Source organism: Cyanistes caeruleus, chromosome 1 (assembly GCF_971803275.1).
Source record: "Cyanistes caeruleus chromosome 1, bCyaCae1.hap1.1, whole genome shotgun sequence".
Taxonomy (NCBI): domain Eukaryota; kingdom Metazoa; phylum Chordata; class Aves; order Passeriformes; family Paridae; genus Cyanistes; species Cyanistes caeruleus.
Window position 1 is genome coordinate 6,158,250 of NC_141701.1, and position 13,713 is coordinate 6,171,962.

At 50.5% G+C, this 13,713-nt stretch overlaps 2 protein-coding genes across 2 annotated transcripts in view; one reads left to right on the forward strand and one right to left on the reverse strand.

Annotated features, from left to right (window-relative positions):
* Positions 1-13,713, forward strand: part of COL22A1 (collagen type XXII alpha 1 chain) — a 251,184-nt gene that overhangs the window by 230,898 nt on the left and 6,573 nt on the right. The window contains exons 59-61 of the mRNA XM_086877981.1: positions 824-859; positions 1,788-1,832; positions 2,116-2,295. Coding sequence (XP_086734107.1) covers positions 824-859; positions 1,788-1,832; positions 2,116-2,295 — 261 coding nt within the window. The remainder of the gene's footprint in view (positions 1-823; positions 860-1,787; positions 1,833-2,115; positions 2,296-13,713) is intronic.
* Positions 5,166-7,456, reverse strand: LOC147655279 (uncharacterized). Its single transcript, XM_086878146.1, has 2 exons — positions 7,264-7,456; positions 5,166-6,980 (listed from the first exon to the last, which is right to left on the reverse strand). Exons 1-2 carry the CDS (start codon positions 7,336-7,338, stop codon positions 5,364-5,366), a joined length of 1,692 nt encoding a protein of 563 aa, XP_086734272.1. The 5' UTR covers positions 7,339-7,456; the 3' UTR covers positions 5,166-5,363.

Consider the following 13,713-nt stretch of genomic DNA (forward strand, 5'->3'; position numbering starts at 1 on the left):
AAGATGCTCTGTTTCCAGGGGAAAATATCACCTGAATGCATGTTATAGATATGATCATGTGTTTTGCCTGCAAACAGACTTAGAAAGATTATTTTTTTCTGTACATGAGATGGGAAAGTGGCCAGAATTTCAGGAACAAGTAGTTTAATGTTCATTTTGCTTTATCTGCAGTTCAGGACTGCAGTGATACTTTTTTCATTGAAACACTAAAATGGAAGCTGTATTGTGTACTCATCACATTGTAAGTGAAAAAAAATATATATATAAATAATTCTATGAGGGTGCTTATTCAAATTATGATTATTTAATATAGTTCTGAAAGACAGATGAGCAGGCTTAAAATTCCTTTATCCTCTGTATGTGTTTTTCCAGCTGGTGTAATACAAGTTGGTACTTCTTCCTGCAAAATTTACTTAACTTACATCCTCAGACACTTAGGCGTATGATGCTGGTGCTCCTTAATTTAAGCAAGGCCATATAAAGTGTATGAAGCTTTGGGAATTGTTGGTAAGAAAAAGGAACAAAATGTATTGAAAGCAGGAACACACTTGGAGTGAAACATCTGCCCTCAGTTGGTTTGTTAGAAATTACTTCCTGTTATTTATTTTAACATGGCATGCAAATTCACTAAAAAATTCTTTCCAAATAGCAGGATGTGTCTATCCAGGAATGACCAATAGCAGTAAGATAAGGATAAATCATGCAAACCTGCTACCATATAGAAGAAAACTTGTTAACACAACTAAAGACTTATGGTTATTAGGTGGAGTCTTTCTTCCAGCTCCTCCAGTGCAATGCTAAATCCAGTTTCTGTGTCTCTTAGGGAGAGCCAGGTGAGAAAGGTCCTCCTGGAAAAGAGGTAAGTTAAATTCCTAATTGTTTCAATATAAGATTGGTGTCACAGGTTAAAAATCATCAAGGGTGTTAGCACAGTTGCAACAAATTGGGTTTTTTTGATAGAATGGTTGGAAGGGATCTTAAATATCATCGATTTATGCCCACCCTGCCAGGGGCAGAGACACCTTCCACTAGACCAGGTTGCTTGGAACCTCATTCAACCTGATTTTGAACCATTACAGAAATGGGAAATTCACAACTTCTCTGGACAATTTGTTCTAGTGCCTCACCACCCTCACAGTGAAAAATTTCTACCAAATATCACCCTCTCTGACTGTGAAGCCATTTAACTCTTGTTCTATCTCTACAGTCCCTGACAAAAAAGTTCATCCCCATTTTTCTTAAAAACTCCCTTTTAGTACTGGAAGGGGCTCTAAGGTTCCCCCAGAACCTTCCCTCCTTCAGGCTGAACAATCCCTGCCCTCTCAGCCTGAATCCACAGCAGAGGAGCTCCAGCTCTTTGAGCATCTTTGTGGCCTCATCTGAACTTGCTGTAACTAATTCATGTCCTTGCTTATATTCTGGCACCAGAGCTGGACACAGCACACCAGGTGGGGTCTAACTGAAGGGAAGTGGAGGGGGAGAATCATCCCCTCAACATGCTTGTCATGCTTTCTGTTTTGTTTTTTTTTTTGTGGGTTGTTGATTTTCTTTTTGTTTTGGGTTTTTTTGTCTGGGTTTTTTTGTTGGGTTTTTTTTTGGTTATTTTTCTTTAATAAAGAAAGAAGATTGTTGATAATTGAGAGCAAAAGGGAAAGCTCTCAGGAAACTGTGGGGTTGTCATGGAAATAAATTTTCCTGGGGTCACAGGAATCATTACAAAGGCATATGTTTCATTATTTACTCTTATTATGGATGGTTCTTTTATATTTACCTTTATTTTGTTGCAGGGCACACCAGGGAAACAGGGTGCAATTGGCTCCAGAGGAGAGAGGGTAAGTTGGAGAAGATTACAAGTTATTTCATTATGTTGAAATAAAGAGAGCTATTTTGAGTTAGGGCCTGGAGGCAGAGGTCATTCAAAACTGAAGCCAGTGTTTCCCAGTCTCCCAGGTCTCTCTTTAATCATTCTCCATCAGAATAATTTGTGGATCATTTGTAATGCACCAGATGTTGTACTCGGCAACTTAGCCAGTTCAGCTGTGAGCATTTCTCTGTGTTTGAAAATCAGAAGTTTGCCTCTTATTCTGTGGTAGTAATGTCCTTCTTTTCACTTAGGGTGAGCCTGGCATCAAAGGAGAAAAAGGCCCTCAAGGAGAAAAGGGTCCTCCAGGTGATCCTGGGATACCTGGTCATAAGGGCCATCCGGGACTGATGGGTCCCCATGGACCTCCAGGAGACACTGGGCAAGTTGGACCTCCCGGTCCTCCGGGACAACCAGGATTTCCAGGACCAAGGGTAAGATCTCCAGGGAAATGCTTTGTATGGTAATTTTCCTGCCACAGGGATCAGAAAAGTGTCTCGGGATGCATTGAGGCTGACAGAAACTGGAGCAGCAGCATGTTGTAAAGGGAGACAGTGTTTTTAGCTCTTGATACCCATAAAGGGGAGCTGTCTCACATTTCAGGGAATCATAGCATCATAGAATGGTTTGGGTTAGAAGAAACATTAAAGACGATCTAGTTCCAGCCCCCTGCTATGGGCAGGGGACACCTTCCACTGGATCAGGCTGCTCCAATCTCTATCCAACCTTGGACACTTCCATGGATGGAAGTTGGGAAAGGCTTGTGGGGGTGTTGACTTGAACTTCAGGGGAGCTAAATAATCCAGACCCATAGTCAGTGTGGCCAGTTGCTGACACTTTTTATTGCTAAATGCCTAAATCAGGTTCTCTGATGGTAGCCACAGCACTGGAGTCTCAAAAAAGATTCTTTCTATAAGGGCAGTAATATGTAGCACTTCATACAGAGGACTAACACCTTCCTCTGCTGCTGGTTGTTATGAGAGACAAAATGCTGAGCCGTGGAAAGGTCACCACTCTATTTCTGGAAATCCTGGAGTCAGCTCATCAGAATTCATGAAATACTATTTTTGTTTAATATTCTGCCTCTTTTTTTTTTTTTTCCCCCTGTTGGTCTCACTACTGAGAATGCCTGAGGGTGGTTTATGTTGTAGTATGAGAAGAACCATCAACAGCAGTGAAGCAACTGTGCCCATCCTGAGGATGAATTGGAGATTATCTCAGAGGAGAAAAAACAGAGAATAATGTCTGATGTAAATGCTGACTAAATTTTAGACAAAGCATTTCTTTGTGTGTGAAATCAAGTGATAGTTATGGAAACTTAATTTAACTAATAGGGTTAAAACCTGAAAACATAATTTGTAAACCTTTAAAGTATGCTTCACAATTATGTTTACTTAGTGGGATATACACTAAGAGCTATCAAAAATACTTAGTACTTAATGACAAAATTGTTTCTTTTGTCACCAGTGACACATCTTTTTCTCATGCAAAATTTGTGACAGCAAGAAGGTAACAAATAGACCAACTCTGTACTTATTAACAATGCTATTGATTAAAACTGAAATGTCACTTAGCTATTTAATTAAATCTCATGTTTTTAATGAATAACTTCTGATTCAGAAGAACTCACTAGGTTTTCATAAAAAGAGGACACAAACTGCATCCTTGCATGTTAAAAGAGTAAGTGTGAGGAAAAAGCAACACTTTTATAAGCAGCTGATCTACAAAAGAATGAAGTCTTTAGGTTGACCAGACACATTTTCAAAACTGGCAGAAATGTAAAGAATAATTTTAGCCAAAAAAAAATTGCAAATTATATTTAAAGTGAAACATCTTACTTTCTGATTTATAAAAGAAATGTTTGCTCTTGCTGCTTGAAAATGGTTTATTGTTTAAATGTAGTTACAATTTTCTTTTGAGCTTTTGCAAAAGCAAGAGCCTGGCTACCCTAAAAGCTTTTTATTATTATTATTTACTTGGAAAGCCACAATCTAAAAAATTATTCTACTTATCAAAAATGCTTTCATAATTTTTTTAGTTACATCATCCAGAGTTGTTCACATTACTTTCAGTTTCTACAGCTACTGCAGCTGTACAACAGCAACAGCGCAAAAGACCTCAGAGAAAGGAATAAAGATCCTGTACCTTGAGGGCTCGGTAAGGGGCCAAGGCCAGGAAGCCACATCCCCTGCCTCTCTTCAACAGCCTGAAATCAGGCAAAACCTTGTACTGCTTTGGAAGAATAGGTATCATATGCATGTACTGGCTTCTGTTTCCCGAGATAAGGCCTGTTGGCAGGGGATATACATCCAATGTAAGTGTTTTTACCAAGTCCAGATACCCAGCATTAGAACCTTTGGGGTATATGTACATCTCTCTGTGAGGAAATGTGCCATGATGAAAAAGAACATGGGATCTCTGCTGTGATCTGATAGGGCAGAGATGTCTCCTGATGTGATTTCTATAACTTGTCCTATAAATGCATAGTAAGGAGATTTTCTTAAGAATGGATATGGGAACAGTGTTGCAACTAGTGACCTCGGGACCCAGCTCCCTGCTTAAACCACTGAGCCCATGGTTTTCTAGCAGGCTGGGAACAGAGAATGACTTTGACTCTGTATCCCACAGCACAGTCCTGGAAAAGCCGACAGCCCAGGGCTTGGGCAGGGGCCCTCTTTGATGGGTTAAGAATGTCAGGATGGCCATGTCCAGAGAGTGGTGGGGAATGGTGCTGCATCCAGTTGGTGTCTGGTGACTAGTGCTGTCCCCTGTGGCCAGTCCTGTTCAGTGTCTGTCCTGCTGATGTGGCCAAGGGCATTGAGGGTATCCTCAGGAGGAAATTTGTGATGACACCAAGGTGTGTGGGAGTGTTGATGTGCTGGAGGGTAGGAAGGATCTTCAGGGGCATGTGGACAGGCTGGATTGATGGTGTATGGTCAGTGGGGTGAGGTTCCAGAAGAGCCAGGCCTGGGTCCTGCCCTTGTGTCCCAAGAATCCCCTCAGTGCCCCAGGCTGGGGGCAGAGTGGCTGGAAAGCTGCCTGGCAGGAAAGGCCATGGGGGTGCTGGCTTAGAGTATCCAAACTGACATGACCTGGCATGTGCCCAGGTGGGCAAGGAGGCCGGTGGCTTCCTGGCCTTCTATGTCAGCAGCAGCGTGACCAGCAGGACCAGGGCAGTGATTGTCCCTCTGTGCTGGGCTATGGGGAGGCCACACCTGGAGTGCTGTGTGCAGGTGTGTGCCCCTGGTAAGGTGTGGTCAGTGAGAGATGCCTGTGTGTGAATGAAGGTGCCAAAGAGACCATCTACCAAAGTTAACAATGGGGATTTTATTTAACAAGAAATGTGGGGTAGAGGGATAGGGATGGGAAAAGGGAGAGGGAGAAGGGGAGAAGGGGTAAAGTTGGGGTGGGGTGCCAATGCCACCCGGACCTGCCACTGGGAGCCGACCATTTTCAGGGGGAGCCGGCATCTCAGGGCCTCCTCCTGGTTCTGGCTCTGGGCTCAGTCCTCTCGCTGCCCCCGGAGGCAGCTGAAGGAGAAGAGGCGGCGCAGAGCCCGCCGGGCCGTCTTGGCGATGGAGCGCCATGGCCGTGGGGCCGGGGGCTGCGGGACGGCTGCGCTGCCGGCGGGGCAAGCAGGAGCGCTGCGTGCCAGGGGCTGGGCAGGCAGCGGGCAAGCCCCTGCCGGCTCCCCAGCCCTGCGGGGCTCTTCCTGGGGAGGGGCGGCCTGGGCACAGCCAGCCTCAAGCCATTCCACTTCAATCTCCTCCACGGTTTCGGCAGGCGAGGCACAAACCAGAGACATCTTTGCCTCTTCAGGAAGAGCCATGGGGAGAGGCTCGCTGTGCCCCTCATTGCAGGGATCACCGTCTGCCACTGGTGCTGTCTCTTCGTCTTCTTCTTCTTGTGTTGGGAGAGACAGCGCACTCTCTGGCTCACTCTGCATCTCTCCTGGTGCTGCTCTGTCATGGAGCTCTTCTTCATCCCATATTTCCAGTACCTGGTTTAGAAGGGTACTTGATGGCGAGTCCCCAGAGACAGAGCACAGCTGTTCCAACAGGTCAGGATGTGCAATCTCTGTGTTGTTTTCTGCCTCTCCTGTGGAGCCCTTGATGAGAGCATCAGAAGGCATGGAGTTGTCTGTGACAGGGTCCAGCTCGGCCAACAACTGGTCAAGAGACACAAGCTGGGAGAACTTTTGTGTCTCTCCTGCAGCAACTTCCGTCACGCTGGATGCACTGTGCAGGTCCGAGGGGCCTACAGCTGGCTTCAGGGTAGGGCTTGGTGGATCCCTGGAGATGCATGTGGACCTTGTGGGGCTTTCTTTGTCTTCTAGGGAGGAGAAGATGTCTCTAAACATCACATCATACACTTTGTCTTCCATCTCCTCCAGCTGCTTACTCATTTTACAGAGACGAAGCATCACAGCCTCATCATCCTCTGGGCACAGCTGCTTGTGATGCGCACTTTGCTTGGCTGGACGATGAATTGCCTCTGCCCCTTGGCGCCCACTCAACCACTTTGTGGTTCTCTGGGTGGACTCAATGGGCCTGTTCTCACGAAGACACGGGCCCAGGTCTCTGAACACATCACTGCAGGTGCTGCTACCATGCCCTTCCAGAAGCTTGAGGAGCACCTCTGTCTCAGAGTGCCCCAGGTGCTGCCAAGCCGGCTGGCTCCCAGTGCAGATCTGCACGCTGTGTGCGGGTTGCACGGGTGGCAGGCGATGGTCCTGCCTTGCCACTGACCCATGCCAGAACCCTTTGGTTCTGCTTGTCAGGGAAGGTGTTTCCCAGGCCCCACCAGCAGCCAGAGTGCCCCATGGTGAAGGTGTCATGAGCTCTTGGTAGCCACTGGCCACAGAGCCCAAAACATGTGCTGTGCCTCTGGGAGGAGACCCAGAGGCTGCTGCTGCTGGCAGAGGGGGCAGCTTGACCCTCGCAGAGGCTGCTCTTTGCATTTGAGGGCTGAGCTGGTAAGGAGGTTCCAGTGGCAGTTGAGGGCCATGGAGAGGCGGCAAGTCGGACACAGACAGTCTCTGTGTCTGTGTGACACTGCCGCGTGGCATCTTGATTGTTGAGGTGACCTGAGGTGGTCCCTGTGGCTGGCTGTGGGTCACCTGTGGGAAGCAGGGGTAGGAGTGGGATGGAGGTGGCTGTGTGAGCATGGTATCCCCCACTTGCCAGCCAGCCCAGGCCTGGCCCCAGGGCCGGTGCTGGCCACAGCAGCCAGGCTGGGCTGGGTTCCCAGCTGTGCTCATTGCCTCAGGGTCACTGCTGTGCCTGAGCCATCCCATCATTGGCTCCCTTGCAGAGCGTGGCCTGGTGCCAGGCCTGGCTGTCTGTGCCCCAGGGCTTCCCCCACCTCCCACTGCAGCCTCTCCCTCCATCCCCGGCCCTCACCTTTTGCTGCTTGGATAGCAGTGACTGCCCCTCACGGGGCTGGTCATGGGCATTTGCCTTCTCTTTCTTCCACATTGTGGGAGTGCTCTGATGAGCACTGGCCACAATCACCCAGGGGAGCTGCTTCCTCCAGAGAAGCTGCTGCCTCCTCAGAGTGCTGCTCTCCTGGGAGTGGCCACTGCAGGGATTTGTTGCCCCCACAGTCATAACACGAACTCACGTCACAATGGCCTCTGGGCACGATGTCACTGCGGGTCACAAAGGCCTGGTGGGCACGGCCGCCCTGTGTTCCAGGGGCCAGGCGGTTTCCATGCAGCCAAGCCTCATCACAAAGGCCTTTTTTAGGCCTTTGTCCCTCTCTTTCCCTATGCTAGTTCTTCTTCCAATGACTTGCAGTTCTCGTTTCTCCCACCTTGTGTTCCTCCCCTAAACATCCCAAAAGAAGCCTTTTGCTGGTGGCCAACAGTTTTATTACCCATCCAGCCAAGCATGTGTCCCAGCATTTGGCCCCAACACCAGATAAAAAGGATCATCAGAAGGCAAAAAATAATTGAATTTAATCTGGCCACTACTGTAAAAGACAATAAAAAGTCTTTATTAGAAGAGATTAGGAACACAGGAGTGCCAAAGAAAAATCTCCTCTTTATTTGATGTGAGGGTGAGGGGAACATGATCACAAGGGATGAGGAAAAGGCTGAGGTACAGAATGCCTTGTTTGCCTCAGCTTTCAGGAGTCAGATGGGTTATCTGGAGGACAAGCAGTCCCCTGAGCTGGCACACAGGGACAGGGAGCAGACCTGACCCCCTGCAATCCCGGTGTAAGTCATTGGTGACCTACAGAGCTGCTAAGACCCTGACAAGTCTATGGGGCCCAGAGTCCCCCAGGGGTGCTGAGGGAGCCCATGGAAGAGCTTGCCAAGCAACTCTCCCATCCTTTATTGTCATCATTCCTGGCCAGTCGGGGAGGTCCCAGGTGACTGGAGGTGCCAATGGGACACCCAGGCCCAAGAAGGGCTGCAGGGAGGAAGTGAGGAACTGCAGGCCTGTCAGCCTGACCTCGGGGCCTGGTGAGGTTCTGGAGCAGATCATCGTGAGGGGGATCACATGGCCCAGAGAGGACAACTGAGGGATCAGGCCCGGCCAGATTTAGGGTTTAGGAAAGGCGGGTCCTGCCTGAGCAACCTGATGTCCTTTGCGCTGAGGATGACACGCCTCAGGGCTGTGGGAAAAGCTGTGTATGGAGTCTCTCTGGACTTGAGCCAAGCGTTTGACTCTGTATCCCACATCACAGTCCTGGAAAAGCCGACAGCCCAGGGCATGGGCAGGGGCCCTCTTTGATGGGTTAAGAACTGTCAGGATGGCCATGTCCAGAGAGTGGTGGGGAATGGTGCTGCATCCAGTTGGTGTCTGGTGACTAGTGCTGTCCCCTGTGGCCAGTCCTGTTCAGTGTCTGTCCTGCTGATGTGGCCAAGGGCATTGAGGGTATCCTCAGGAGGAAATTTGTGATGACATCAAAGTGTGTGGGAGTGTTGATGTGCTGGAGGGTAGGAAGGATCTTCAGGGGCATGTGGACAGGCTGGATTGATGGCGTATGGTCAGTGGGGTGAGGTTCCAGATGAGCCAGGCCTGGGTCCTGCCCTTGTGTCCCAAGAATCCCCTCAGTGCCCCAGGCTGGGGGCAGAGTGGCTGGAAAGCTGCCTGGCAGGAAAGGCCATGGGGGTGCTGGCTTAGAGTATCCAAACTGACATGACCTGGCATGTGCCCAGGTGGGCAAGGAGGCCGGTGGCTTCCTGGCCTTCTATGTCAGCAGCAGCGTGGCCAGCAGGACCAGGGCAGTGATTGTCCCTCTGTGCTGGGCTATGGGGAGGCCACACCTGGAGTGCTGTGTGCAGATGTGTGCCCCTGGTAAAGTGTGGTCAGTGAGAGATGCCTGTGTGTGAATGAAGGTGCCAAAGAGACTATCTACCAAAGTTAACAACGGGGATTTTATTTAACAAGAAATGTGGGGTAGAGGGATAGGGATGGGAAAAGGGAGAGGGAGAAGGGGAGAAGGGGTAAAGTTGGGGTGGGGTGCCAATGCCACCCGGACCTGCCACTGGGAGCTGACCATTCTCAGGGGGAGCCGGCATCTCAGGGCATCCTCCTGGTTCTGGGCTCAGTCCTCTCGCTGCCCCCGGAGGCAGCTGAAGGAGAAGAGCCGGCGCAGAGCCCGCCGGGCCGTCTTGGCGATGGAGCGCCATGGCCGTGGGGCCGGGGGCTGCGGGACGGCTGCGCTGCCGGCGGGGCAAGCAGGAGCGCTGCGTGCCAGGGGCTGGGCAGGCAGCGGGCAAGCCCCTGCCGGCTCCCCAGCCCTGCGGGGCTCTGCCTGGGGAGGGGCGGCCTGGGCACAGCCAGCCTCAAGCCATGCTGCGCCGGCCTCGTCCACGGCAGCCGAGGCACACACTGCAGCCGTGTTTGCCTCTTCGGGCAGTGCCGTGGAGAGAGGTTCGCTGAGGCCCTCATTGCTGTCTGCAGTCGAAGATGCTGGCTCTTTTTCTTCTTGTGTTGGGAGAGACAGCGCGCTCTCTGGCTCATTGTCACTCTGCCCTGCTGCTCCTCTTTCTTCCTCCCACTTTTCCAGGAGCTCGTTTAGAAGAGCATCGCAGGGCAGTGACTCGCCAGAGCTGGAGCACAGCTGTTCCAAGAGGTCAGGAGCTGCTGTCTCTGCCTTGTTTTCTGCCCGTCCTCCCGAGTCTGTGGTCACGCCCGAAGTGCCGTGGGGCACCTGGGAGCCTGCAGCAAGTTCCGGGGTGACCCTTGACTCATCCCTGAGGACACATCCACCTTTGCCTTGCGGTGGCAGAAACAAGGCTCTCTCTGACTCGCTGTCCCTCTCTCTTGCTGCTTCTCTGTCATGGAGCTCTTCTTGCTCCCAGTCTTCCAGGAGCTCCTTGACAACAGCGTCACAGGACAGCGAGTCATCAGAGACAGGGTCCAGCTCAGCCAGCAACTGGTCCAGAGACACCAGCTCAGAGGACTTTGGTGTCTCTCCTGCAGCGTCTTTGGTCACGCTGCAAGTGCTGTGAGGCACCGTGGGGCCTGCAGCTGGCTCCAGAGTGGGGCTTGGTGGATCCCTGAGGATGCACCTGGGCGTCGTGGGGCTTTCTTTGTCGTGCAGGGGGGAGAAGCTGCATCCAAACAACAGCTCATCCACCTCCTGCAACGTTTTATCCGCACGACGCAGCAAAGCCTCATCATCCTCTAGGCACAGCTGCTTGTCACGCACACTCTGCCCGGTGGGCCGACGCATTCCCTCCCCTCCTTGGCGTCCACTTAACCACTTTGTGGTTCTCAGAGTGGACGCGATGGGCCTGTTCTCCCGCAGATGTGGGCCCAGCTCTTTGAAAACGTCCTTACAGACGCTGCTGCTGGGCCCTCCCATCAGCTTGAGGAGCACCTCTCTCTCTGAGTGCTCCAGCTGTTTCCAAACCAGCAGGGTCTCAATGCCAAGCGGGTCCCCACACCCAGGTTGAATGGGCGGCAGGTGATGGTCCTGCCTTCCCGCTGACCCATGCCGCTTGTACAGCAGGGGCTGCCACTCACGGGGCTGGCCGCGAGCATTCGCCTGCTGCTTCCTGGACATCTTCTGTGTGCTTTGCCAAACACTGGCCACAAGCACACCGAGTAGCTGCTGCCTTCGGAGAAGCTGCTACCTCCAGTGAAGCTGCTGTCTCCTCAGAGAGCTGCTGTCCCGAGAGTGGCGACTGTCGGTATTTATAGCCCCCATGGTCATGACGCTGACCTGTGTCACAATGGCCTCTGCACGTGATGTCACCGCGGGTCACAAAGGCCTGGTGGGCAAGGCCATGCCCTGTCCCTGAGGCCTGGTGGTTTCCATGCAGCCAAGCCTGGTCACAAAGGCCTTTTTTAGGCCTTTTCCTTTTGACTTTACCTTTGCTTGTTCTGCTCCCAAATGACCTACAACTCTGTGTTGTCCTACCTTGTGTGTTCTTTCCCTAAACATCCCCAAAGAAGCCCTGTGCCATGCTGAAGTGTTTTACCCACCCAGCCCAACATGTGTTGCGTCCCTGAACCCAGGCAGAAGGATCATCAGCAAGCAAAAATCTGTTTGAATTTAATCTGGCCACTACTGTAAAAGACAATAAAAAGTCTTTATTAGAAGAGATTAGGAACACAGGAGTGCCAAAGAAAAATCTCCTTTCTTTATTTGATGTGAGGGTTAGGGGAACATGGTCACAAGGGACGAGGAAAAGGCTGAGGTACAGAATGCCTTGTTTGCCTCAGCTTTCAGGAGTCAGATGGGTTATGTGGAGGACAAGCAGTCCCCTGAGCTGGCACACAGGGACAGGGAGCAGACCTGACCCCCTGCAATCCCGGTGTAAGTCATTGGTGACCTGCAGAGCCGCTAAGACCCTGACAAGTCTATGGGGCCCAGAGTCCCCCAGGGGTGCTGAGGGAGCCCATGGAAGAGCTTGCCAAGCAACTCTCCCATCCTTTATTGTCATCATTCCTGTCCAGTCAGGGAGGTCCCAGGTGACTGGAGGTGCCAATGGGACACCCAGGCCCAAGAAGGGCTGCAGGGAGGATGTGAGGAACTGCAGGCCTGTCAGCCTGACCTCGGGGCCTGGTGAGGTTCTGGAGCAGATCATCGTGAGGGGGATCACATGGCCCAGAGAGGACAACTGAGGGATCAGGCCCGGCCAGATTTAGGGTTTAGGAAAGGCGGGTCCTGCCTGAGCAACCTGATGTCCTTTGCGCTGAGGATGACACGCCTCAGGGCTGTGGGAAAAGCTGTGTATGGAGTCTCTCTGGACTTGAGCCAAGCGTTTGACTCTGTATCCCACATCACAGTCCTGGAAAAGCCGACAGCCCAGGGCTTGGGCAGGGGCCCTCTTTGATGGGTTAAGAACTGTCAGGATGGCCATGTCCAGAGAGTGGTGGGGAATGGTGCTGTATTGAATTAGCATCCAGTCAGTAGCGGTGGCCCCCGTGGCCAGTCCTGTTCAGTGTCTGTCCTGCTGATGTGGCCAAGGGCATTGAGGGTATCCTCAGGAGGAAATTTGTGATGACACCAAGGTGTGTGGGAGTGTTGATGTGCTGGAGGGTAGGAAGGATCTTCAGGGGCATGTGGACAGGCTGGATTGATGGTGTATGGCCAGTGGGGTGAGGTTCCAGAAGAGCCAGGCCTGGGTCCTGCCCTTGTGTCCCAAGAATCCCCTCAGTGCCCCAGGCTGGGGGCAGAGTGGCTGGAAAGCTGCCTGGCAGGAAAGACCATGGGGGTGCTCGCCAACAGGGGCCAAACATGAAGCCAGCATTTGCCCAGGTGGGCAAGGAGGCCGGTGGCCTCCTGGCCTTCTGTGTCAGCAGCAGTGTGGCCAGCAGGACCAGGGCAGTGATTGTCCCTCTGTGCTGGGCACTGGGGAGCCTACACATTATATTCTCTATTGTCATGGTTTTTAAGCATTAACTAAAAAAATTACTGAAAAACTTACTTATTTCTTGCTGTGAGATATGGATTAGAACAAGAACAAAACAGGCTTAAAATTTAAAAGGAATAGAGAAAGTTTATTAACAAAACTACAAGAATAAGAACACCAGAATAAACTTCCAGAAAACTCTTTTATCCCCCACTACCCAACCATTCCCTTGCTCACATGACAATATAGAGACAGAAAAGTTTGGAACTTTGGTGTTTAAAACAGTCCCAATTCCTGCTAGTCTTGTCATCAGTCTTTGTAGAGAAACAGAAGTCTTCTTCTGCTAATCTATGGAGTTTCTCACAAGAAAGCTATTTCTGTTATAGCTCTCTATTTCTCTGATGCCAGCTGCCCGGAAATCTGTCATCAGTTCACTCCTCCCATTTCACATCACTCTGAGGTGTGTATGGGTCAATGAATCTAGGGATGTCATTTTTAAGGCTGAGTTATTCAAAGGCAAAAGTTCTCTTCATCTGTCTCTGTGAGCCTCCCTGGAAACAGAAGTTTTCTCTTTGCCTCTACAATGGCCCTAAATCTTCAACTATTACTTCTCCCCCCTCTGTTCCAGCACCTCACTGTATCACAACTACTCCACCTTTTGCTCAAAATCCACACTTTGAACACGCCATTCCTCCCAATATACTCTGTCATGAATTAAAGGAGTTTTTTCAGATCACTATTGTCCATCTCCATAGCTTTAACAGAAAAATATTTCAGATTATAAAGCATCTCCTTATTCTCTACCTTTTCTGAAGTTTAATTCTTTTCTTTACTGTCTCTAATAGTTTATAAAGTCTCTATACATGTTGATTACTCTCTTTTTCTTTCTCTGGAAAAAAGGATTCATCTGCAAGTCTCATCTGGGTAATGAAAAGGTTAAAATCTTGCCCAGGCTTTGTAGATAGTTCTGTGACTTCTGCTGGAGTAGCAGCTGGAGTTGTCTGTGGTGGAAGGTTCTTCATAGCTGCTCTAG

Bases quoted from the DNA above. Each gene is read 5' to 3' on its own strand.
- LOC147655279 (XM_086878146.1), bottom strand. From the start codon at position 7,338: ATGTGGAAGAAAGAGAAGGCAAATGCCCATGACCAGCCCCGTGAGGGG. The intron at 6,981-7,263 runs GTGAGGGCCGGG...TGCTTCCCACAG, and splicing joins TGCTATCCAAGCAGCAAAAG to GTGACCCACAGCCAGCCACA.